This window comes from Leuciscus leuciscus (genome assembly GCF_965113295.1).
Source record: "Leuciscus leuciscus genome assembly, chromosome: 10".
NCBI classification, from domain to species: domain Eukaryota; kingdom Metazoa; phylum Chordata; class Actinopteri; order Cypriniformes; family Leuciscidae; genus Leuciscus; species Leuciscus leuciscus.
The window spans coordinates 44,508,863-44,532,757 of NC_138734.1; the positions used below are offsets into that span (position 1 = coordinate 44,508,863).

The window sequence follows — 23,895 nt, forward strand, 5'->3', positions numbered from 1 at the left end:
TTCTTTAATGCTTCGCTAACTAGCAGAAGACACTAGCAGGGTTTAAACCCCAGTTGTGCAGGCGGGGGCATGTTGTCACACTGCGTTACAATGAGCCTTTATTAGAAATATGCTATTATATTCTATACTTTTATTAATTCTATTGAGAAAACATGAGAAAAAGGTGAATAAAGACTGAGAGTCAATGTTCAGAAATGACTAATTATTTATTTGTTTTTTACTATGTTGTATAGCTGTGTTTTCCTCTGTTCGTAGTCAAAACTCAGAAACGAGTTTATATTTAATTATTAAAAAATGCCATTATTTTATATGAAAAAGTTAATAATTGTATTTTATTGAGAAAATATTTTAGTTTGTCTTGTTTTTTTATTTATTTTTTAGATCAGATAACATTTTAATCTGTCATATGGTCATGTTACAATGTACTCCACCTATGGGGCATGTTGTCACATTCCACTTCCATTCTTTCGGAGTAGGCTATATCAAGAAAAAAGTATATACTATATTAATAAAACAAACCCACATAATTGTACTAGACATGTGGGAAATTAATGTGGGAAAAAATAAATACTCTGAACCATAAGTAGATTTACACAAACTGAGAAAGTCGAAAAGCGTAACTTTGTGCCCCGCTCTCCCGTACTGACGGTTATTATTTTCAGGATAATAGTTATAACTGTGAATATTATTTGATTCTCTATTGTATAAAGCGCTATAGACATAAAAGTGACTTGACTTTGAAAGCTATGAGGAAGACAAATGCATTTATCCCAGCCAGGGGCCTTCACAGATTTTAGCGGGAAAACAGCCTCCAGCAAAATCTCAAACGCCATTTTCCTCTCGCGTCTTCTTCTCGCGATAACTGAGCGCGGGCGCGCGCTTGAGAGAGATCAGCAGTGATGGCGGACGCGGAGCTGGCGCTCGATCTCACTGACAACAAGCAAGAAGAATCAGGCGATTCTCCGACTGAAGAAGGAGAGCCGGAGCCCGAGCAGACACAGGAGAACACGAATGGCGTTAAAACGTAACTTGGAGCTTTTTAGATCACAAATACTGCATGTGTTGCGTCTGTTACGTGCGTGTTGTTTGCGCGGCCTGCGCGCGTTCACAGAGAAAGAAAGAATCGCGTTTGTTTCTATCTTCAGATCTGTCGCGGTTCGTCACGAGTGTGTCTTTAGATCGTTTCTCCAATTCTCTGTTCCTCTCAGCGCGTATTGTTCTGTCATCGGTTTGTTTTTGTGACGCTGCTTTCATTAGTGGCGCGCGCCAATCAGAGCGGTAACCCATGGCAACCGCCCCATCATTAGCGACTGTTCGTTGTTAAAGTCACCATGAAATCAAAATGGACAATTCTTAGGGTTTTGTGGAATATTGCAGCAAATCACAACCATCCAATCAATTCCTCGCGGTCAAAAACAAGCTCCGCCCACATTTGTTATTTTATTTTATTTTATTCATTGCATAACAGAACAATAACGGTGTATGCAACCATTATCTATTACATTCATAATAGCATCAAAGGAAACAACAGAAAGAAGAAAAACTATAAAATAGAAATAATAATACCGGTAAAAAAATATATACAGGGGATATCTTATGAAAAATCCAAAAAGAAAAGCATTCAAAAATGTTATGCATCTGTTTTACTTTTTTATTTCTTGCATCTTTTAGGGACTCAATATAATGCTGAAGTTCAATTTTAAGTAATATAATGCTATGTTTATTATATACGTCACAATAGGAAAGAAGACGAGCGTCTAAAAATGTTTTTGCTTGTAGTGATTTTATTTTTTATTTTTTTTAAAGTGAAAGTTAGTTTACATGTGTTTTTTTCAGGGGTTTTATCACTAAATGTTGACAGAACCACTGGTAACAATTAAAACAAAAAATCATTATTGACATTATTAAACGCAATTGCATTTGAAAACAACCGTTACAGGTTAAATACTGACACTTTTGGGTCAAAATTAAAATGAATTATGAAGTAGTAATTTCTTATTTTCTGAAAACTGTTTCTCCACTAAATTTATTGCTATGATTTTTTTGTTTGTTTTTTGAGTGTTTGCTGATGTGATGTGTGTAGTTTTAGGATAACGGCCTTTTCACTAACTATAATGATAAAGATATAGATTTTAAAAATCCTTCCAAATTGCACAATAATAGCGATAATGAAACCGAGAACCAATATGACTTTCAGAGCGAATGATAAACATCGACAGCCAATCAGAAGCCGTCCTGCAGCATTTAAAGCGGCAGACGAAGAAACCGGATCACTCGTATAGTAAACATATATATATATACTAGTGCTGTCAATCAATTAAAAAAATTAACTAGATTAATCACACATTTTTCTGTTATTAATCGCAATTAAAAACACTTACGTTTATGTATTTTATCATATAATAATTTCACAGTTAATCTCCAAATTAGTGTAGAGACAGGTTAAAGACAGTATATTTTAAATACTTGTTTAATGGCATCTTTTTATGAATGAAGGCCAGTATCACTGATATTAATCCAGCTACTGATGTCTCCATGAATTTATTTTATTTTTTTTAATTTTAAACATTAATTATAGCCATTCAACATTAATTATTATTGCCTTTAAACATTGTGAGGATGAGGATACTCGACAAAACGGACAGTTTGGCATAATTGTGTGTTAGTTTTCGTTCAAGCGTGAAAGAGAACTCGATTCACGCTTATATATATTCAACATTATATATGATCCAAGATGGCGCCGCGGATGGCTGCCTCGGTGTGGAGCTCTCCAGTTATTGTGTTGTTTTTGTTGGTTTGTTCTGCGTTTAGTCATTCTTTTCCTATCAGTTTCACCAAAGACGAACTACTGGACATTAGGAAACACACACCAGACAACTTTTTTACAGATTTTGATTACTCAGACGTTTTACTGGACATTCTCGTCGGAGGGGCGGCGGTGTTGTTCAAACGCGCGGTCAGACGCAAACGCGGGAAGCGCGCTGGCGCGCTGGTTAAACTCCGCGAGCGCGGCCTCCGCACTGCACTCCCCAGTATTCATCTTGCGAATCTCCGATCTCTTCCTAACAAAATGGACGAACTTCTTCTCCTCACCCGCACTAACAAGGATTTTTTAAACTCCGCTGCTCTGTGCTTCACTGAAACCTGGCTGAGTGAAGCCATACCGGACAACGCACTACATCTGCCGGGCTTTCAGCTGTTCCGAGCGGATCGCATCGCGGAACTAACGGGGAAAACGAGAGGTGGTGGATTGTGTTTCTACATTAACGAAAGTTGGTGTTCAGATGTAACAACACTGAAGAAGATGTGCTCTCCTAATTTAGAGGCACATTTCATAAACTGTAAACCTTTCTACTCGCCGCGGGAGTTTTCCTCATTCATTCTCGCGAATGTTTACATTCCTCCAGACGCGTGTGTGAGCGCGGCGATACAACAGCTGGCTGAACATATAGCTGAAATGGAACAAAGGTACCCAGACTCTCTCTTAATCATTCTTGGGGATTTTAACAAAGCAAATCTCTCCCGTGAACTGCCAAAATACAGACAGCATGTTACATGTCCTACCAGAGACAGTAATATATTGGACCACTGTTACACCACGATAAAGAAGGCGTATCACTCCGTCCCACGGGCAGCTTTGGGGCTCTCTGATCATTGTTTGGTTCATCTTATACCGACCTACAGGCAGAAACTGAAATCAGCTAAACCTGTAATAAGGACTGTAAAAAGATGGACCAACGAAGCAGAGCAGGATCTACAGGCCTGCTTCGATTGCACTGATTGGACTGTTTTTGAAGCTGCAGCCACCGATCTGGATGAGCTCACAGATACTGTAACATCATATATCCGTTTCTGTGAGGATACATGCATTCCTACCAGGACATTCTTATCATTCACTAATGATAAACCATGGTTTACTGGGAAACTCAAACAGCTTCGTCATGCCAAAGAGGATGCTTACAGAAGTGGGGATAAAATCTTGTATAACCAGGCCAGAAACAGACTGACAAAGGAGATCAGAGTTGCTAAAAGAAGCTACTCTGAAAAGCTGAAAAACCAGTTTTCAGCCAACGACCCGGCATCAGTCTGGAGAGGCCTGAGGAACATCACCAACTACAAATCACCATCCCCCCGATCTGTGGAGAATCAACAACTGGCTGACACTCTCAATGCATTCTATTGCAGGTTTGAGAAGCCCAGACTCACACCTCACACCCGCTCTGATGTGCACTTCACACATCCACCATCACCTCCTGCAACCCCTCTCCTCCCCCCTTCTGCCATCCAACCTGAGCTTAAGGTCTGTGTGGAGGACGTGAGCCGAGTCTTCAAAAAACAGAAGACTAGGAAAGCTTCAGGCCCAGACGGCATCTCATCTGCTTGTCTAAAAGCCTGCGCTGACCAACTGGCCCCAGTCTTCACGCAGATCTTCAACAGATCATTGGAGCAGTGTGAAGTTCCCTGCTGCTTCAAACGCTCCACTATCATTCCGGTTCCCAAAAAACCTAAAATCACTGGACTTAATGACTACAGACCTGTCGCTCTCACGTCTGTGGTCATGAAGTCGTTTGAAAGACTGGTGTTGGCCTATCTGAAGGACATCACTGGACCCCTTCTGGATCCCTTTCAGTTTGCTTACAGAGCAAACAGGTCTGTGGATGATGCAGTCAACATGGGACTGCACTATATCCTGCAACATCTTGACAGACCTGGGACTTATGCACGGATCTTATTTGTGGACTTCAGTTCGGCCTTCAATACCATCATCCCTGATCTTCTCACAGCCAAACTGACTCAGCTCTCCATGCCATCCTCAATCTGTCAGTGGATCTCCAGCTTCCTGACAGACCGGCAGCAGCGAGTGAGACTGGGGAAGCTCACATCCAGGACCCTCACCATCAGCACTGGCGCCCCCCAAGGGTGCGTTCTCTCCCCACTGCTCTTCTCCCTGTACACTAATGACTGCACTTCTAAAGACCCCTCTGTCAAGCTCCTGAAATTTGCAGACGACACCACCGTCATCGGTCTCATCCAAAATGGTGACGAGTCTGCTTACAGACTGGGGGTTGAACAGCTGGCTGTCTGGTGCAGCTATAACAACCTTGAGCTGAACACGCTCAAAACAGTGGAGATGATTGTGGACTTCAGGAGAAAATCCCCAGCACTCCCCCCTCTCACCATCATGAACAGCACTGTGGAAGCAGTGGAGTCATTCAGGTTCCTGGGCTCTACCATCTCTCAGGACCTGAAGTGGGCAAATCACATTGACTCCATTGTGAAAAAGGCCCAGCAGAGACTGTACTTCCTTCGCCAGCTGAAGAAGTTCAATCTGCCACAGGAGCTGCTTATCCAGTTCTACTCAGCCGTCATTGAGTCTGTTTTAAGCACTTCCATCACTGTCTGGTTTGGTTCAGTTACCAAATCGGACATCAGGAGACTACAACGGACAGTCCGGACAGCAGAGAGGATTATTGGTGCCCCCCTGCCAACCCTCCAGGACCTGTACTCTTCCAGAGTGAGGAAGAGAGCAGGTAAAATCATCACAGACTCCACTCACCCTGGACACCCCCTGTTTGAACTGTTACCGTCAGGACGGCGACACAGATCACTGGCCACAAGAACATCCAGGCACAGGAACAGTTTCTTTCCACAGGCCATTTCCCTTCTGAACACTTAACATGCCCCCCAAGGCATATGCCTGCAAGTGCAATACTCCCACTGTCTAGTGCAATATTCTCTTAACTCAGGTGATATTTATATTTATATTATTCATACTACTCAAAATACTGTAAATATGTTCATAATCTGTAACATGCACTAGACTCCCACTGTCTAGTGTAATATTCTCTAACTCAGGTGATATTTATATTTATATTATTCATACTTCTCAAAATACTGTAAATATGTTCATAATCTGTAAATGTTTATTCAGACTAAACCCAACTGTGACCCCTTTTTTTTTACTTTTTATACTATTTTATTTTATTTTATCTTTTTATATATTTTATTCTTAGAATTTGTATTACTATGTTTCTTGTTGTATTTGTATTTGTATATGTGCACTGGAAGCTTCAGTACCAAGAAAAATTCCTTGTGGGTGCAAGCACACTTGGCAATAAAGCTCTTTCTGATTCTGATTCTGATTCTGATTCTGGCACGCGTCTTTCTGTGTGTGTGTGTGTGTGTGTGTGTGTGTGTGGGGCGACAAAGGCAGCGCGTTCTCTTTTGTCTTGTTGCGTTTGAATGAGCATTTGCATGAATAAGAGCGTGATCATATATTGTAACGCGATGCAACGATGACAGAAAAAACGAATGCTGCGTTAATTGCGTAAAATATTTGTAAATATTTTTAGCGTGTTAAGGCATGCAATTAATTTTTTACAGTTTAACGCGTTAAAAATATTTGTAAAATAATGTTATTTTTAATGTTGACAGTAATAATATATTTAATTATGTATGTATATGTATATTTTTTTTTTAATGTTTTTATTTTTGTAAATAGGCCTTAGGGTTAGGGTTATCCTGTGTAGCTGAACTGCTTTGTACTCTCCGACGTGTGTTGAAGTGTCTTCTTCTCTGTGTGTTTGCAGCGACGCCGAGGAGAAGCCGGAGCCCAAAGAGAAAAGCTCCGGGGGCCGGAAGTCTCACCGCTACCATCCGTATAAAGAGCGTCACGCTGGCGGAGACAAGAAGGCCTCGCTCAGGAACCGGGTGTTCATTAGCAATATCCCTTATGATATGAAGTGGCAGGCTATTAAAGATCTAATGCGGGAGAAAGGTAACGCACACAGACAGCGCAGCGTCCCCGTCCCGTCCTCTCCCTCTCTCGTATCTGTCATGTAGAACGAGCGTGTTTTCTTCGTCTCCGGACGCTGTTCTGGCCGGTGTGAATATGTTTTGACTCTAGGCTATTCTGGTATCTGCTGTAGTCTCTCACTAGCTTGATCTCACTGATGTTTTGAAGGATTGTACAGGTGGGTGGTCAAACCTGTGATTTTTCTACATCTTTGCACTAGAGCTGCACGATCAATCGCAATGAAACCGCACGCGATTTGGCAGAGGCTGCGATTATTTTATGCACAGTTTGTCTGTGATCGGTAGTAAATACTCCTCCATCTGAACACCAGAGGGCGTCTCTCTCTCTCACACACACACACACACACACACACACCACATATCCCTCTGAACACCAGAGGGTGTCTCTCACACACACACACACTTCACATATCCATCTGAACACCAGAGGGTGTCTCTCACACACACACACACTTCACATATCCATCTGAACACCAGAGGGCGTCTCACACACACACACACACACACACACTCCACATATCCATCTGAACACCAGAGGGTGTCTGTCACACACACACACTCCACATATCTCTCTGAACACCAGAGGGCGTCTCTCACACACACACACACACATATCCATCTGAACACCAGAGGGCGTCTCACACACACACACACACACACACTCCACATATCTCTCTGAACACCAGAGGGCGTCTCTCACACACACACACACACACACACACTTCACATATCCATCTGAACACCAGAGGGTGTCTCTCACACACACACACACTTCACATATCCATCTGAACACCAGAGGGCGTCTCACACACACACACACACACACACACACACACACTCCACATATCCATCTGAACACCAGAGGGTGTCTGTCACACACACACACTCCACATATCTCTCTGAACACCAGAGGGCGTCTCACACACACACACACACACACACACACACACACACACACACACTCCACATATCCATCTGAACACCAGAGGGTGTCTGTCACACACACACACTCCACATATCTCTCTGAACACCAGAGGGCGTCTCACACACACACACACACACACACACACATATCCATCTGAACACCAGAGGGCGTCTCACACACACACACACACACACACACACACACACACACACACACACTCCACATATCCATCTGAACACCAGAGGGTGTCTGTCACACACACACACTCCACATATCTCTCTGAACACCAGAGGGCGTCACACACACACACACACACACACACACACACACACACACACACACATCCATCTGAACACCAGAGGGCGTCTCACACACACACACACACACACACTCCACATATCCATCTGAACACCAGAGGGCGTCTCACACACACACACACACTCCACATATCCATCTGAACACCAGAGGGCATCTCTCACACACACACTCCACATATCTCTCTGAACACCAGAGGGCGTCTCACACACACACACACACTCCACATATCCATCTGAACACCAGAGGGCATCTCTCACACACACACTCCACATATCTCTCTGAACACCAGAGGGCGTCTCACACACACACACACACACACACACACACACTCCACATATCTCTCTGAACACCAGAGGGCGTCTCACACACACACACACACTCCACATATCCATCTGAACACCAGAGGGCATCTCTCACACACACACTCCACATATCTCTCTGAACACCAGAGGGCGTCTCACACACACACACACACTCCACATATCCATCTGAACACCAGAGGGCATCTCTCACACACACACTCCACATATCTCTCTGAACACCAGAGGGCGTCTCACACACACACACACACACACACACACTCCACATATCTCTCTGAACACCAGAGGGCGTCTCACACACACACACACACTCCACATATCTCTCTGAACACCAGAGGGCGTCTCACACACACACACACACACACACACACTCCACATATCCATCTGAACACCAGAGGGCGTCTCTCACACACACACTCCACATATCTCTCTGAACACCAGAGGGCGTCTCTCACACACACACACACACTCCACATATCTCTCTGAACACCAGAGGGCGTCTCTCACACACACACTCCACATATCTCTCTGAACACCAGAGGGCGTCTCACACACACACACACACACTCCACATATCCATCTGAACACCAGAGGGCGTCTCTCACACACACACTCCACATATCTCTCTGAACACCAGAGGGCGTCTCACACACACACACACACACACACACACTCCACATATCCATCTGAACACCAGAGGGCGTCTCTCACACACACACTCCACATATCCATCTGAACACCAGAGGGCGTCTCTCACACACACACTCCACATATCCATCTGAACACCAGAGGGCGTCTCTCACACACACACTCCACATATCCATCTGAACACCAGAGGGCGTCTCTCACACACACACTCCACATATCTCTCTGAACACCAGAGGGCGTCTCACACACACACACACACACACACACTCCACATATCCATCTGAACACCAGAGGGCGTCTCACACACACACACACACACACACACACACACACACACACTCCACATATCCATCTGAACACCAGAGGGCGTCTCTCACACACACACTCCACATATCTCTCTGAACACCAGAGGGCGTCTCACACACACACACACACACTCCACATATCCATCTGAACACCAGAGGGCGTCTCTCACACACACACTCCACATATCTCTCTGAACACCAGAGGGCGTCTCACACACACACACACACTCCACATATCCATCTGAACACCAGAGGGCGTCTCACACACACACACACACACACACACACACACACTCCACATATCCATCTGAACACCAGAGGGCGTCTCTCACACACACACTCCACATATCTCTCTGAACACCAGAGGGCGTCTCACACACACACACACACACACACACTCCACATATCCATCTGAACACCAGAGGGCGTCTCTCACACACACACACACACACACACACTCCACATATCTCTCTGAACACCAGAGGGCGTCTCACACACACACACACACACACACACACTCCACATATCCATCTGAACACCAGAGGGCGTCTCTCACACACACACTCCACATATCTCTCTGAACACCAGAGGGCGTCTCACACACACACACACACACACACACACACACACACTCCACATATCTCTCTGAACACCAGAGGGCGTCTCACACACACACACACACACACACACACACACACACACACTCCACATATCCATCTGAACACCAGAGGGCGTCTCTCACACACACACTCCACATATCTCTCTGAACACCAGAGGGCGTCTCACACACACACACTCCACATATCTCTCTGAACACCAGAGGGCGTCACACACACACACACATATCACAGAAGGAGGAGCTCAGCTGTCCTTATGAAGTGAGTTTGGAGGAAAAGCGTGTTATTAATGTTGTCTTTTGTTGGACGAGGTTCATAAATGCTTCTCATGTCTGGAAGGATGTTTGACGCGTGTTGCTTTTTCAAATGCACGTTATAAGCGACTCAAACTCACAGTGCTTTCACAGTGAGCAGCGTTTACTGAGCCGTACGTCACTGACAAGCTGCGCATTACACACAATCACAGACTTTGCGATTTCAATCGTGATAAGCCAAATCGTTTTAAAGAAGGAGTTCACTTTAAAATGGAAGTTAGCCCATGATTTACTCTCCATGAACCCATCCTAGGTGTATATGACTTTCTTCTTTTAGATGAACACAGAGTTATATTAAACAATGTCCTGGCTCTTCCAAGCTTTATAATGGCAGTGGATTGCAACCAACATATTGAAGCTCATAAAAGTGCATCTATTCATCATAAACCAACTCCACACTGCTCTGGTGGGTTAATAAAGGCCTTCTGAAGCGAAATGATGAGTTTGTGTAGGAGAAATATTCAAATTTAAAACTTTATAAAGTAAAATAACTAGCTTCAAGTAGATTGCGTTTGGCTGGAAGCTAGAATTTTACTTTGTAACATGTTAAATATGAATATTTTTCGGCGCCAATGGCCTCGTGGTCAGCGTGCCAACATGTAGCGCCTTTGCGCTCGGGCAGCCCGAGCTCGTGGACCTTTCCCGATCCCATCCCCTGTCTCTCTCCCACCTCGTTTCCTGTCATCTCTTTACTGTCCTGTCACAATAAAAGGAAAATCACCACCAAAAAAAAAAGAATATTTTTCTTACACAAACTCATGGCTTTGCTTCAGAAGGCCTTTATTATCCCGCCAGAGCAGTGTGGAGCACTTTATGATGGACAGATGCACTTTTATGATGGATAGATGCACTTTTTATAATGTTAAATTTATTAATATTATTTTATATATTTTTTTATAATGCACTATATAAATGATGCACTTTTTTGAGCTTCAATCTGTTGGTTGCAATCCACTGCCATTATAAAGCTTGGAAGAGCCAGGACATATTTTTCTATCTGATTGTCTTCGTCTGAAAGAAGAAAGTCATACACACTAGGATGGGTTCAGGGAGAGTAAATCATGGACTAACTCTCATTCTGTAGTGAGCTCCTCCTGTAAGTGCGACTGAGTTGCGGTTGCTCGTGCTGCTCTACTTTGCACCTGTATATAGTGGAATAAATGCATCGGTTTGAGGCGGCGCTCGTGGAGCGGGCCGCAGGGTTCAGGTGTATGTGTTAGCGTTGCACTCGGGGCGATCCACTGGTGATTTAAATGCCTTGTTCTCTGTGGTATTTTCCCTTTGTATGTCTCATGTAGTTGGTGAGGTTACATACGTGGAACTCTTTAAGGATGGAGAAGGAAAGTCAAGGGTAAGTGTTGGTGAATCTGCGAGGTTAAAATCGCATTCCGGTAGAGCCGATTACACTGTTGTTCCTTTGACCTTTGGGATGGATGGTGTGTTGATGTTACAGTAAAGACTATTATGATGATTATTTTGGATGGTGCTGACCCGTTTGGCTGGGGTCCATCTGTCTCACATCTGATGATTGCTTAGGTGTTTTTTGATTTGGATTTAAGATCATGCCAACTGACCTACGAGAGTCATCTATCTGTCAGGTGTCTTTCCTTAAACCCCTTCATCCATCTGTCCGTTTGATCCGTTCTCTCTCTCTCTCTCCCGTAACAACAAGATCCAGTTTCATTTGCCCCTTTCTGAGTTTATTTGCTTTCATTTGTCCATCTCACTGTAGCCACGTCCCAATGAAATGTAAACGAGCTGATTAAAACGCTCCCGTACTTCATGAGCATGTTGTAATTGATCTTTCTGAAGCACTAATGATAAATGAGTTGAAGTTGTTTGAGTTGACGTGATTCTGATGATGTTCTTTCTTCTCCTCCTCCTCCTCCTCCTCCTCCTCCTCCTCCTCTTCTTCTTCTTGGGACGTGCGTCTGCAGGGCTGTGGGTAAGAACCGCCTCACAACATATGAACTCATTCAGCAAAAACTAAACACAGGGTTCGTACAAGTGCTTGAATTGGACTTTTTTTAAATGCAAGTCCTGGAAAACCCTTGAAAAATGACATATTTATGAAGAGGTACTTAAAAAAGTGCTTGAATTATTGAAAATTATTATGATGAAGCAATATTTTCATTCAAAATTAATGTTGCAGCCTGTCTGATAAAGATATAAAAACATTTCGCGTGACTATGAGTGTGATATTGCTCATATAAATATCCAAGTATATGAAACGGCTTTCATTCTTCAGCTCGATTATATATTCATGGGAGAAAAAATTAATTTGAATAAGGAAAGCAATATCTTTGTCATAGTATCCTTTCAATGGTTAATGTTGCCACAATCTTTGCATACTTTGCATGTGCTGCACTTTATTTGTGGCATATTAGTATATTTTTATTTATCGGGTTACCTTTTTTAGAATTTGAAAGATAATAAAGATATTGTTTTAAATTAGCGAGATCTCTGATTGTAGTCCTTAAAGTCCTTGAAAGTCCTGGAATTTCATTTTACAGTGTCTGTACGAACCCTGTAAGCATTTTCATTTATACAAATGTTTCATCTGAAGCGACTTGCATTGCAATTATACGTCTTTTTTTTGTAATGCATTCCCTGGGAATCGAACCCATAACCTTGGCGTTCATCTACTGTTTGCACTACAGTACTTTATTTAAAGTCCCCCTGTGGTGAAAATCCAGCTTTTAATGTAGTTTATGTGTCTATGTGGTGTTTTTAATACGCTTTAAGACAAACCATGTGTAAGTTCATAAGTCGACAGCATTGCTGAGTATTTCCTCCTTAAAACTGCAGTGAACCAAAGACAGTCTCAAACACACGCTTTGAAATCGCTGGTGTTTCTGACGTCACAAACTACCTTGTAACCAATCAGATCAACGTGTGATCGTCAACCAGTGGATCTCTGAGCTGAGTGAGTGAGTGGAGGCGGGGCTCATTTGCATATTCATAGAACCACGCATACTAAATGAGGCAAGGGTGTCGAGTTACACTCAAGATATTATAAGGCATGAAGAATATTATTTTCAAGGGAAAAAAATCATTTTGGTGATCAGATGAGTTTTAAGGGATGCAATTATTGACTACAGGGGGACTTTGACTAAAGTGAATACTTAAATATTTAGATTATGCTTAAATTAAGTAATATTTCAATGAATTAAATATGCAATGGAATGTTGCCTTCAATAATTTCTTTAGGTATCTGACAGCAGCATCAAGTAGGAATTATTATTATTTTAATTTGTTTTCCCAAACATTTATAAAATGCACTCACACACACACACACTCTCTCTCACACACACACACTCTCTCTCTCTCTCTCACACACACACACACACACACACACACACACACACACACACACACACCCACACACCTGTCCTTACCGCTGCTCGTCTCTTTCAGTGTGGTTGAGTTCAAAGATGAAGAGTTTGTGAAGAAAGCCATTGAAGTCATGAGCAAACACGATCTGAACGGACGGCCGCTGAACATTAAGGAGGTAAAGGATCAGATCCCTTCATCCCGCGTGTGTGTGTGCAGACAGTGTGTGACGAGTGTGTGGGTCTGTTTCAGGACCCTGACGGGGATCATGCGCGGCGTGTTCTGCAGAGATCGGGCCGGATGTTCGGAGCGGGTCGAGGACAGGACGGTCCCGTCGGGATTAACGTTCCTCCTTCCATCGCCAACAACCCCAACATCCCTCCTGACATCATCAGCGCGCTGCAGGCCGGGCGCTTGGGAAACACCGTGTTCGTGGCCAACGTGAGTCCGTCACTGCTGGTTTACACTGACGTCACTTTATTAGCAGCATAACAGTGGGAATGTAACCCATAGCATCTGTGGTGACGTGTAGATAGTGAAAAGAAGCGGGCCCAGGACTGAGCCTTGAGGCACACCGGAGGTGCTTCTGGAGTACAACAGATGTTTGAGACTCCTTGTGCATGCTAAAATCTCACTGGTTTATTACAATTAATTGCTAAATGATTGTTTGGGAATGCAAACTGATATAGGGAGTATGCATTGACGTCACTTTCCCGCGGGAACACACCCCCTCAGCCGGACTGAGTGGCAGAAGAGCTGCGGTGTGACTGCATTTAATAGAGGAAACTGAAGAAATGAGTAAAACAAATGATTATCAGTTTAAACTAAAGATGGACTCCATATAGTGTTCCTTACAACTCACCAAAGATCCAGTGATCATGGATATTGACATGCAGCTGGAATCGTGTTTCCTGACATTTATATGAGCCTGATTTCGACTTCGGGGAAATACATAAAGCACATTAGCCTGTGAACGCTTTATATAAACACAATATAGGTGTAAACCCATGTGATCGCTTATATCAATGTTATATATATCATCATATCATCCAGCCTTAAAACTTGTGTAGTTTTTTGTCTGTGTTTATTTAAAATCATCCAATTATGCGGAATATACACTGGTAAATATTTAATTGAGTTGTCAATACAATATATAGGGTGTTATTTTACCCCTAAATTCAATATATCTACACACAGTGAAAACTATAAATCCAGCTTTCTCTGCCTGGATCCAGTTGTTTCTGTGAATTGCGGAAACATTTGCTTCTCTGTTGTTGGAAAGTTTTCTTTCTTCGACGCAAGACCAGGAGACAGTTGGGATCGCGTTCTTCAACAGAAGTTATTCTTTATTGAGAACTCCGCTGTACGTGGCTGCAGTACTTCCAACATTATCTGACTAAGGGAACTTTACATGGTATCTTATAGGCAATTCAGTGGGCTGTCCTTAAAGGTGCTGAACTTACACACAGCCTTTAGGGATGACTACTGAATCTAATCATCTAAAGACAATAGAGGCAATTACCCCCAACTGAGATAATGGTACCCCCCAAATTGTATAAACAACACATGGTCACGAGAACTAAGACTAGGTAAACATTCACACATAGTTCAACTCTTAGTAGGAAGATTAAAGACTAACAAAACCCCTTCAAAGGAAACTGTTAAATATAATCAGTAAATGTATGTCCTCATGTTCACCTTGAATGCCCAATACAGTATAGTTCATCTTAGTTTTTTATGTGATGTTATGTAAGGAAATAGGATCAGCAGATCTTAAACATATTCTTAAATTTGTAACCCTTCACTGTTCTGTATCTTTCGTCAGTCTGCAAAAATATACCTCAGATTTCTTGTCAAATCTAGTTGTACAGTAAATTTCAAAGCTCTTTCCCGTTTTAGATGTGCTTTGTGTGTTTTTCGTGGCATTAATGCTGAAAACAAATACTGCCACTCAGTGTCTCTGCCCCTCAGTGTCTCTGCCACCCAGTGTCTCTGCCACCCAGTGTCTCTGCCACCCAGTGTCTCTGCCCCTCAGTGTCTCTGCCACCCAGTGTCTCTGCCCCTCAGTGTCTCTGCCCCTCAGTGTCTCTGCCCCCCAGTGTCTCTGCCACCCAGTGTCTCTGCCCCTCAGTGTCTCTGCCACCCAGTGTCTCTGCCACCCAGTGTCTCTGCCCCTCAGTGTCTCTGCCCCCCAGTGTCTCTGCCCCCCAGTGTCTCTGCCCCCCAGTGTCTCTGCCCCCCAGTGTCTCTGCCCCCCAGTGTCTCTGCCCCCCAGTGTCTCTGCCCCCCAGTGTCTCTGCCCCTCAGTGTCTCTGCCACCCAGTGTCTCTGCCCCTCAGTGTCTCTGCCCCTCAGTGTCTCTGCCCCTCAGTGTCTCTGCCCCCCAGTGTCTCTGCCCCCCAGTGTCTCTGCCCCCCAGTGTCTCTGCCCCCCAGTGTCTCTGCCCCCCAGTGTCTCTGCCCCCCAGTGTCTCTGCCCCTCAGTGTCTCTGCCCCTCGGTGTCTCTGCCACCCGGTGTCTCTGCCACCCGGTGTCTCTGCCCCTCAGTGTCTCTGGCCCTCAGTGTCTCTGCCCCTCAGTGTCTCTGGCCCTCAGTGTCTCTGGCCCTCAGTGTCTCTGGCCCTCAGTGTCTCTGCCCCTCAGTGTCTCTGCCCCTCAGTGTCTCTGCCCCCCAGTGTCTCTGCCCCTCAGTGTCTCTGCCCCCCAGTGTCTCTGCCCCTCGGTGTCTCTGCCACCCGGTGTCTCTGCCACCCGGTGTCTCTGCCCCTCAGTGTCTCTGCCCCTCAGTGTCTCTGGCCCTCAGTGTCTCTGGCCCTCAGTGTCTCTGGCCCTCAGTGTCTCTGCCCCTCAGTGTCTCTGCCCCCCAGTGTCTCTGCCCCTCAGTGTCTCTGCCCCTCGGTGTCTCTGCCACCCGGTGTCTCTGCCACCCGGTGTCTCTGCCCCTCAGTGTCTCTGCCCCTCAGTGTCTCTGCCCCTCAGTGTCTCTGGCCCTCAGTGTCTCTGGCCCTCAGTGTCTCTGGCCCTCAGTGTCTCTGCCCCTCAGTGTCTCTGCCACCCAGTGTCTCTGCCCCTCAGTGTCTCTGCCCCTCAGTGTCTCTGCCCCCCAGTGTCTCTGCCCCCCAGTGTCTCTGCCCCTCAGTGTCTCTGCCCCTCAGTGTCTCTGCCACCCAGTGTCTCTGCCCCTCAGTGTCTCTGCCCCTCAGTGTCTCAGTAACCGCAGTCACTCCGGCCAACGGTGACGTCACACGCATATCCTCTATAAATTAGTATTTTTAACGTTTATTAGTATTTAACTGTGAAATAAAGATACTTAAGCAATAGTAAATTATTATTATTAACTGCGGTTATTTGACTGATTCATAGTCTGTGTGTAATCTTAAGCGCACGCTCCGCTTTAACTCCTGACACGTTTGCTTGTGTGTGTTCTCCTCAGCTGGACTTTAAGGTGGGCTGGAAGAAGCTGAAGGAGGTGTTCGGCATGGCCGGGACGGTGAGGAGGGCAGACGTGAAAGAAGATAAAGACGGGAAGAGCCGAGGGATGGGGACGGTGTCCTTCGAGCAGCCGCTGGAGGCCGTTCAAGCCATCTGTATCCTCACCAAAGCCTGCGGATGCAAAAGAAGATTCATTACTCCTTGTTTAGGGATGTGCAATATCTGTATCGGCTGATATACACTGCCGTTCAAAAGTTTGGGGTCGGTGAGATTTAATAACATTAAGAAAGAAAATTTGGATGTATGACTGAATATAAACACTGATGTCTACATTAGCGATCAAAATAGACTAAATCACGTTTTGAAAGTAATTTGACGCTTCAAGTAATGATTGTATCAATGACATCCAGTAGGTGGCGACAAGCGACTGTTAAAAAATGTCATTTGTTCAAGAGATTTGTTCAAAAACGCTGATTCATCCAGTAATGAAACAAATGAAGTCTTCAGGAGGGAGTCAAACCCATTCACTCACACATTTAAAAAAAAATTATATATAATAGTTAATTAATTTATTATGCTCAAGTTTTATTAGACTACAGCAATTAACATTTTGTCAGAAGCTCTAGTAAATTGTTATTTTTAGTTCTGTGTCTTCCTTCACTCCCACTCACAGCCATGTTCAACGGGCAGATGCTGTTCGACAGACAGATGCATGTGAAAATGGTGAGACATTCCTGTACAGCTTATGTTTATGAAGCATATTAGCACTTCAGCATCCATTCATGTGTTTGTGTTACTGTAGGATGATAAATCCCTTCCTCCAGATGACTTCCGGCCAGCTGAGAAAGCTCCACAGTTACCCAGTAAGAGCTTTCTGGGCTTGTTTGAGATCAGGCTGTATTTTATCTGTGTGTGTGTATATATATGTAAGTGTATGATTATATATGTTCATGCGTGTGTGTGATGTGTGTTGCAGGAGGTCTGGGCGGCATCGGTATGGGTTTGGGTCCCGGCGGGCAGCCAATAAATGCCAACCGTCTCAGCGGAGGGGGCGTGGCCTCCATGGGACCTGGAGGTTTGTGGTCATGTTTTCTTAGATATTTATGCAGATATTATACAGCATGCTTAATTTGATTTATTTTAACATTTTGGAGGGTTTGCAAACATTTATTTGCAAATGAATCATTGAGTTAATTGGTTTATATTAGTGCTGGCCAATGATTAATCGCATCCAAAATTAAAGTGTGTGTTTACATAATATATGTGTGTATAATTTTGTATAAATGAATACACACACATGCATGCATGTATTTAAGTAAAATGTGTTAATGTATAAAATATTTATATATAATATAAATTGTATAAATATATATATATATATATATATATATATATATATATATATACATGCATACATACATGCATACAAAAGAATTATACACGGCACACACACATATATTATGTACACAAACTTTGATTTATTGTTGCCCAGCACTAGTGTCTATAAATGGACTGATTTATTAAATGTTCAGTTCATTCACTGAAATGAATGGGATTAAGATCATGAAATGTGATGTTCATTGGTCACCAGTAAGAACATTGAATGTATCAGCTGCATTATCCAGCAGATGATGGGATTGTGGGTAATGAAGGACTGATTGATCCCGCAGGAATGGACGGGCCGGGATGCAGCAGCATGAACCGCATGAGTGGTGAGAGAGAGACGTCACGTTTATCTGAAGCAGATCGACTCAGGGATCAGCTGTGAGGACGCTCACGTGTGTGTGTGTGTGTGTGTGTGTGTGTGCAGGGATGAGCGGGGGGTTTTCCGGCATGGACTGCATGGGAGGATTCGGTGCCAGAGACATGGGATCCATGGGCCGAATGGGAGGTAAAACATCATCCTGTCCAACCGTCTGTCTTTCTGTTAGAGCTTCACCATATTGAAGCTTTATTTCTCGTTAATTTATTCACTGTTTCCGATAAATACCTGGTGTTGTGTTTGTTTTCCTCTGAGAGAGATGAACAATAAGCAGATCTAGCTGTGTAAAGGCCAATTTATACTTCTGCGTCGAGTGTACGCCGTAGTGTACGTCGTAGGCTACGCACGTAGGCGACGCCGTCGTGAGCATTTATACTTCTGCGAATGTCTGTGTTGCTCTGCAGTTACACCGCCGAAACGCTAGTTGGCGCGGGTGGGTTTTAATGTTCCAGTTCCACTGTGTTTACATTCCTCGCGGCTGTTTTGAGTTTAGGTTTCTACGAGCAATGGCGACTGAAGGAGTCATACAGATGGCTGTATTTCCGCACTTCTTCAAGCAATCTCTCGGTCACTTGGTCTGTTTCCATGGCTCTTCACTGATCTTCGGAATTTAAAAATGGCGGGCGGGCGATGCAGAGTGCAGAAGATCATTCCGGAAATGCGTAGGAGGAAACGCGATGCTATCCAGCCGACCAATCACAGATCTTGCGGTCCGCGTCGCCGCGATGCGTAGTTACATTTTTGAGGAGGTGCGCGTCAGGGTACGGCGAAGGGTACGACATATGGTACACGTCAATGCGTATGCTACGCCGTACCTTCTACGCGCACCCGACGCAGAAGTATAAATTGGCCTTAAGGCCTCTCTGTATGCAGTGACGCTCTCTCTCCACCAGATGCGACATACCTCTAGTTTAGTTTTCTTCCAGTTTCGCTCCATTGTTCTGGCTGATCTTTTTTTTTTTCCTTTAAGTTCTTATTGTAGAGGGAAACAATTCACATCTGTGTTCACATTTGTCACTTTTACAGCTTAACCAGTTTACAAAAATATTTGTTAACCCTTTAGAACCTGAACCTTAGAACATATTTAGATGTTTTTTTTTTTTACTGTACAATTCTAAAACAATGTGCTCTTCATGTGCAAGCTGTCATGTTGTTCAGAAAAAGATAAGCTTTCAACAAATTACAGTTATTGACCGTTATTGTGTGCGGTGAGTTTGTAAATAGAATTTAAATAGACAAAAATAAAAAAAACGAGAATAAATTGACTGATTTTTATTTAGAAAAAAACAGAAAAAATCATGAAAGAAAGAAACTAACACTTTAAAGTTGAAAAATGAACTATAATACACATATACACGTCTTTGTTTGTGACATTGGGTTGCACAGTTTTCATTTAGGACACTTTTTTTCATACACGCACACACACACATACACATGCACGCATTCATAGACACGCACACACACACGCACACACACACATACACATGCACGCATTCATAGACACGCACACGCACACACACACATACACATGCACGCATTCATAGACACGCACACACACACACGCACACACACACACACACACACACACATACACATGCACGCATTCATAGACACGCACACACACACGCACACACGCACACACACACATACACATGCACGCATTCATAGACACGCACACACACACACGCACACACACACACACACACATACACATGCACGCATTCATAGACACGCACACACACACACGCACACACACACGCACACACACACATACACATGCACGCATTCATAGACACGCACACACACACACACACACGCACACACACACACACACATACACATGCACACATTCATAGACACGCACACACACACGCACACACACACACGCACACACACACATGCACACACACCACATGCTTAGATGCGTGGAAGAGTAACAGCCATCCGCTTCCCCAAGTTTCATTAAAAATCCTCCCAATCCCCTCTTCTGCTGTCTAACACTTCTTTCTCCATGTATTTGTTCGTTTCTTTTATTATTTTATACAGTCCAACACACTCTAACCGTGCTTCGTATCGCTCTGTTCAAACCCTTCCCTCCCGCGCTGATGTCATTAGCAGACGGAAAGCATGACATTACCGTAATAAGCCGTATATTGCCGGAAAGCACATGATGTCTACTGTCAGGGGCAATTAGAATTATTTTGATAGTGCAAACGGTTGAAGAGTTTTCATATGTGTGTAACAGATCTGAGATGTCTTCGCTCTGCTGGAGAAGTTCAGCGGCATCAACATTGATTCCTTATGATGATATTAGATCTAGAGTGTGATTATGACAGTGAGTCGGTCCTCCTGACACGTGTCGTCTGACTCCAGTAGAGCTCAGAATGTGTGTAAATGCCCAATACGTCTTCATTATCAACATAGATATTAAAATCACCAACAATATGACTTTATCTTCAGCCAGAACTAGCTCTGATAGAGAGTCAGCAGATTCTCTGATAAAGGGGATTATCACGTTACATAAAGCACTGACACTTCAGAAGAATTATGTTAGATGGGAATCACTCGGGATTAATCGAGTTAAATCTAGTTTCTGATACCAGTTTAGATGTTAGACCATCAAGCTTCAGAGGGAACCGGCTCTTTGTATGCGAGCAGCTCGTGGTCGGGTGAAGCACTGCATCATGGGATATGGGGTGTGGATTGTCTGTATTTGCTGTCGGTCTCATGCTTGAGTTTGTGTGCAGAGATGTACCGTTCGGGAATGTCGGGGATGGACAGAGACTTCGGCAGAAGTGACCTGGGAATGAGCGTCCAGTTCGGAGACTCGTTTGGAGGTGTGTGTGTGTGCGTGTGTGTGTGTGTGTGTGTGTGTGTGTTCACACTTGAGCTGATGGTGACTGACGTCTGTTCTCTTCCTCATCAGCTGGAGGATATGCAGGAATGGGGAATTCTGGGATTGGACCCATTGGCTCTGGATTAGGTCACTCATCTCACACTCTCACACACATTGAAATTATATTCATATAGTTATAGCTCATAGTGATTGACACACACCAGATTTCTATCATAAAAGTATTCCATGCGACTCATCCGAGAAACAGGACGGTCATTATTCCCTGGATAATCGTTAGTGATGTCAGTGACAGGTTTGAGTTATAGTTAACCGCACAAGTCAACATTTACAATGAAAAATACTTCTACAGCATTTAGTTATTAATTATTAAAATCTAATATTATATAATGGATATTTTTTTTATCTAGTATCTATCATTAACACACATTAATAAATACTGTAACAAATGTATTGCTCGTTATCAATAATATTAATGTGTTCACCTTACGGTAGTGTTACCATGACGACTGATCAAATACAGTGTCTTCTGTCATACTCATGTTCGATTATTAGTGGCATTTTATTACTTGCTCTTTATCAGAACCAATACTGTGTGTGTGTGTGTGTGTGTGTGTGTGTGTGTGTTTCAGGTGGAGGAGGAGGAATGCTTAATATGGGAATGGACCGCATGAATTCTGGCTTTGACCGAATGGCGGGAAACATGGATATGGGGCGTGGCTTCGGCCAGTACGGTGGTCACATGGGTGGAATGAGTGACAGGGGGGCGGGGTCTAAGGCCGGATGCCAGATCTTTGTGAGAAACGTACGTATGAAGATGACTGTGTGTGTGTGTCACTGACATGTGTTTGATGTGAATGGTGTGTGTGTGTGTGTGTGTCACTGATGTGAATGGTGTGTGTGTGTGTGTGTGTGTCACTGATGTGAATGGTGTGTGTGTGTGTGTGTGTGTGTGTGTGTGTGTGTGTCACTGATGTGAATGGTGTGTGTGTGTGTGTGTCACTGATGTGAATGGTGTGTGTGTGTGTGTGTGTGTCACTGATGTGAATGGTGTGTGTGTGTCCACAGCTCTCGTATGATCTGACCTGGCAGAAGCTCAAGGAGAAGTTCAGTCACTGCGGTACGTGATGCGGATCTACTCTCCCTTTCGGGTTTTAAACTGAATGCTAATTAGGTTTAAGAGAAAATAACACTTAAGATATTTACACATATGCATAACACGTATTTAACACATGATTGTGGGGTAAAAGCAGAAATGTTACAGTGATGTTAAACAGGAGAGAGCATGAGAACAACAAATACTACTATCATCATGATGATCAGAATAACAAATAGATAAATAAGAAATATATACATATGTATATGTGTAGTATTTTCATTATTATTATATTTCACAATTTTTGTATGTGCTTTCGTACAATTAAAATGTAAATAAATTAATAAATAACTCCCATAAATATATAATTTATTAAACTTATTATAATTGTATATAATTTATTTATTGGTATCATTATTATATATATTTTTTGTGTGTGTGTGTGTGTGTATATATATATATATATATATATATATATATATATATATATATATATATATATATATATATATATATATATATGTGTGTGTATGTATTATTTTTACACAATTTTTGTATGCGCTTTCATATAATAAAATGTAAATAACACTCAGAAATATATAATAAAATTAGAATAAATCAATGTAACAAATTACATAATTTATTTATTTGTATCATTATTATTTTGTATGTATATAAATGTCATTTCTGATCCAGCATTTAGTTAAAGTTCCTCCTGTAACTGTGTCTCCTTCAGGTCAGGTGATGTACGCTGAGATAAAGATGGAGAATGGTAAATCTAAAGGCTGTGGGACGGTGCGCTTCGACTGTCCTGAGAGCGCAGAGAAAGCCTGTCGAGTGATGAACGGGACCAAGATCAACGGGCGAGAGGTGGATGTTCGCCTGGACCGGAACGCTTGAGTCACTCGCCGCCGCCGCCGCTGTTTTGTTTTAGAAACATCACGACTGTCATATCTGAACACTCTGGCCAGCCGCTCACCCTTTTACTGTGCTCGTGACCGCCGACTCATTTCTCCTTTCTTTTCTTTTTGTAAACATTTGTAAGGCGTTTGTCTCTAAATTTTAAGAAAAATAAAAAGCCGGCTGCTGTAAACTCTGTCCTGCTGTGAGTTTGTGAAGAACACGTCCACACTTCACTGAACATTCTGAACTTTT

The 23,895-nt window shown here is 43.3% G+C and overlaps 1 protein-coding gene and 3 long non-coding RNA genes across 5 annotated transcripts in view; 2 read left to right on the forward strand and 2 right to left on the reverse strand.

Moving 5' to 3' along the window:
- Positions 1-23,895, forward strand: part of LOC309507966 — a 113,590-nt gene that overhangs the window by 36,137 nt on the left and 53,558 nt on the right. The gene's annotated exons all lie outside the window — the stretch shown is intronic.
- On the forward strand, positions 864-23,833 carry myef2 (myelin expression factor 2). The gene is made up of 17 exons (XM_082182422.1): positions 864-1,024; positions 6,591-6,778; positions 11,562-11,614; positions 12,201-12,208; positions 13,681-13,774; positions 13,849-14,037; positions 17,030-17,183; positions 17,702-17,751; positions 17,831-17,891; positions 18,005-18,103; positions 18,699-18,740; positions 18,839-18,919; positions 21,538-21,627; positions 21,717-21,773; positions 22,277-22,449; positions 22,713-22,764; positions 23,477-23,833. Exons 1-17 carry the CDS (start codon positions 900-902, stop codon positions 23,638-23,640), a joined length of 1,680 nt encoding a protein of 559 aa, XP_082038548.1. The 5' UTR covers positions 864-899; the 3' UTR covers positions 23,641-23,833.
- On the reverse strand, positions 7,277-9,510 carry LOC309507954. Of its 2 annotated transcripts, XR_014209317.1 has the most exons (4): positions 9,465-9,510; positions 9,295-9,411; positions 8,756-9,235; positions 7,277-8,131 (listed from the first exon to the last, which is right to left on the reverse strand). It is a non-coding gene; the product is annotated as an uncharacterized lncRNA (long non-coding RNA). The 2 variants fall into 2 exon arrangements; XR_014209318.1 differs by having other exon boundaries at positions 9,295-9,507.
- LOC309507957 lies at positions 9,566-11,704 on the reverse strand. Its single transcript, XR_014209321.1, has 3 exons — positions 10,182-11,704; positions 9,731-10,091; positions 9,566-9,671 (listed from the first exon to the last, which is right to left on the reverse strand). It is a non-coding gene; the product is annotated as an uncharacterized lncRNA (long non-coding RNA).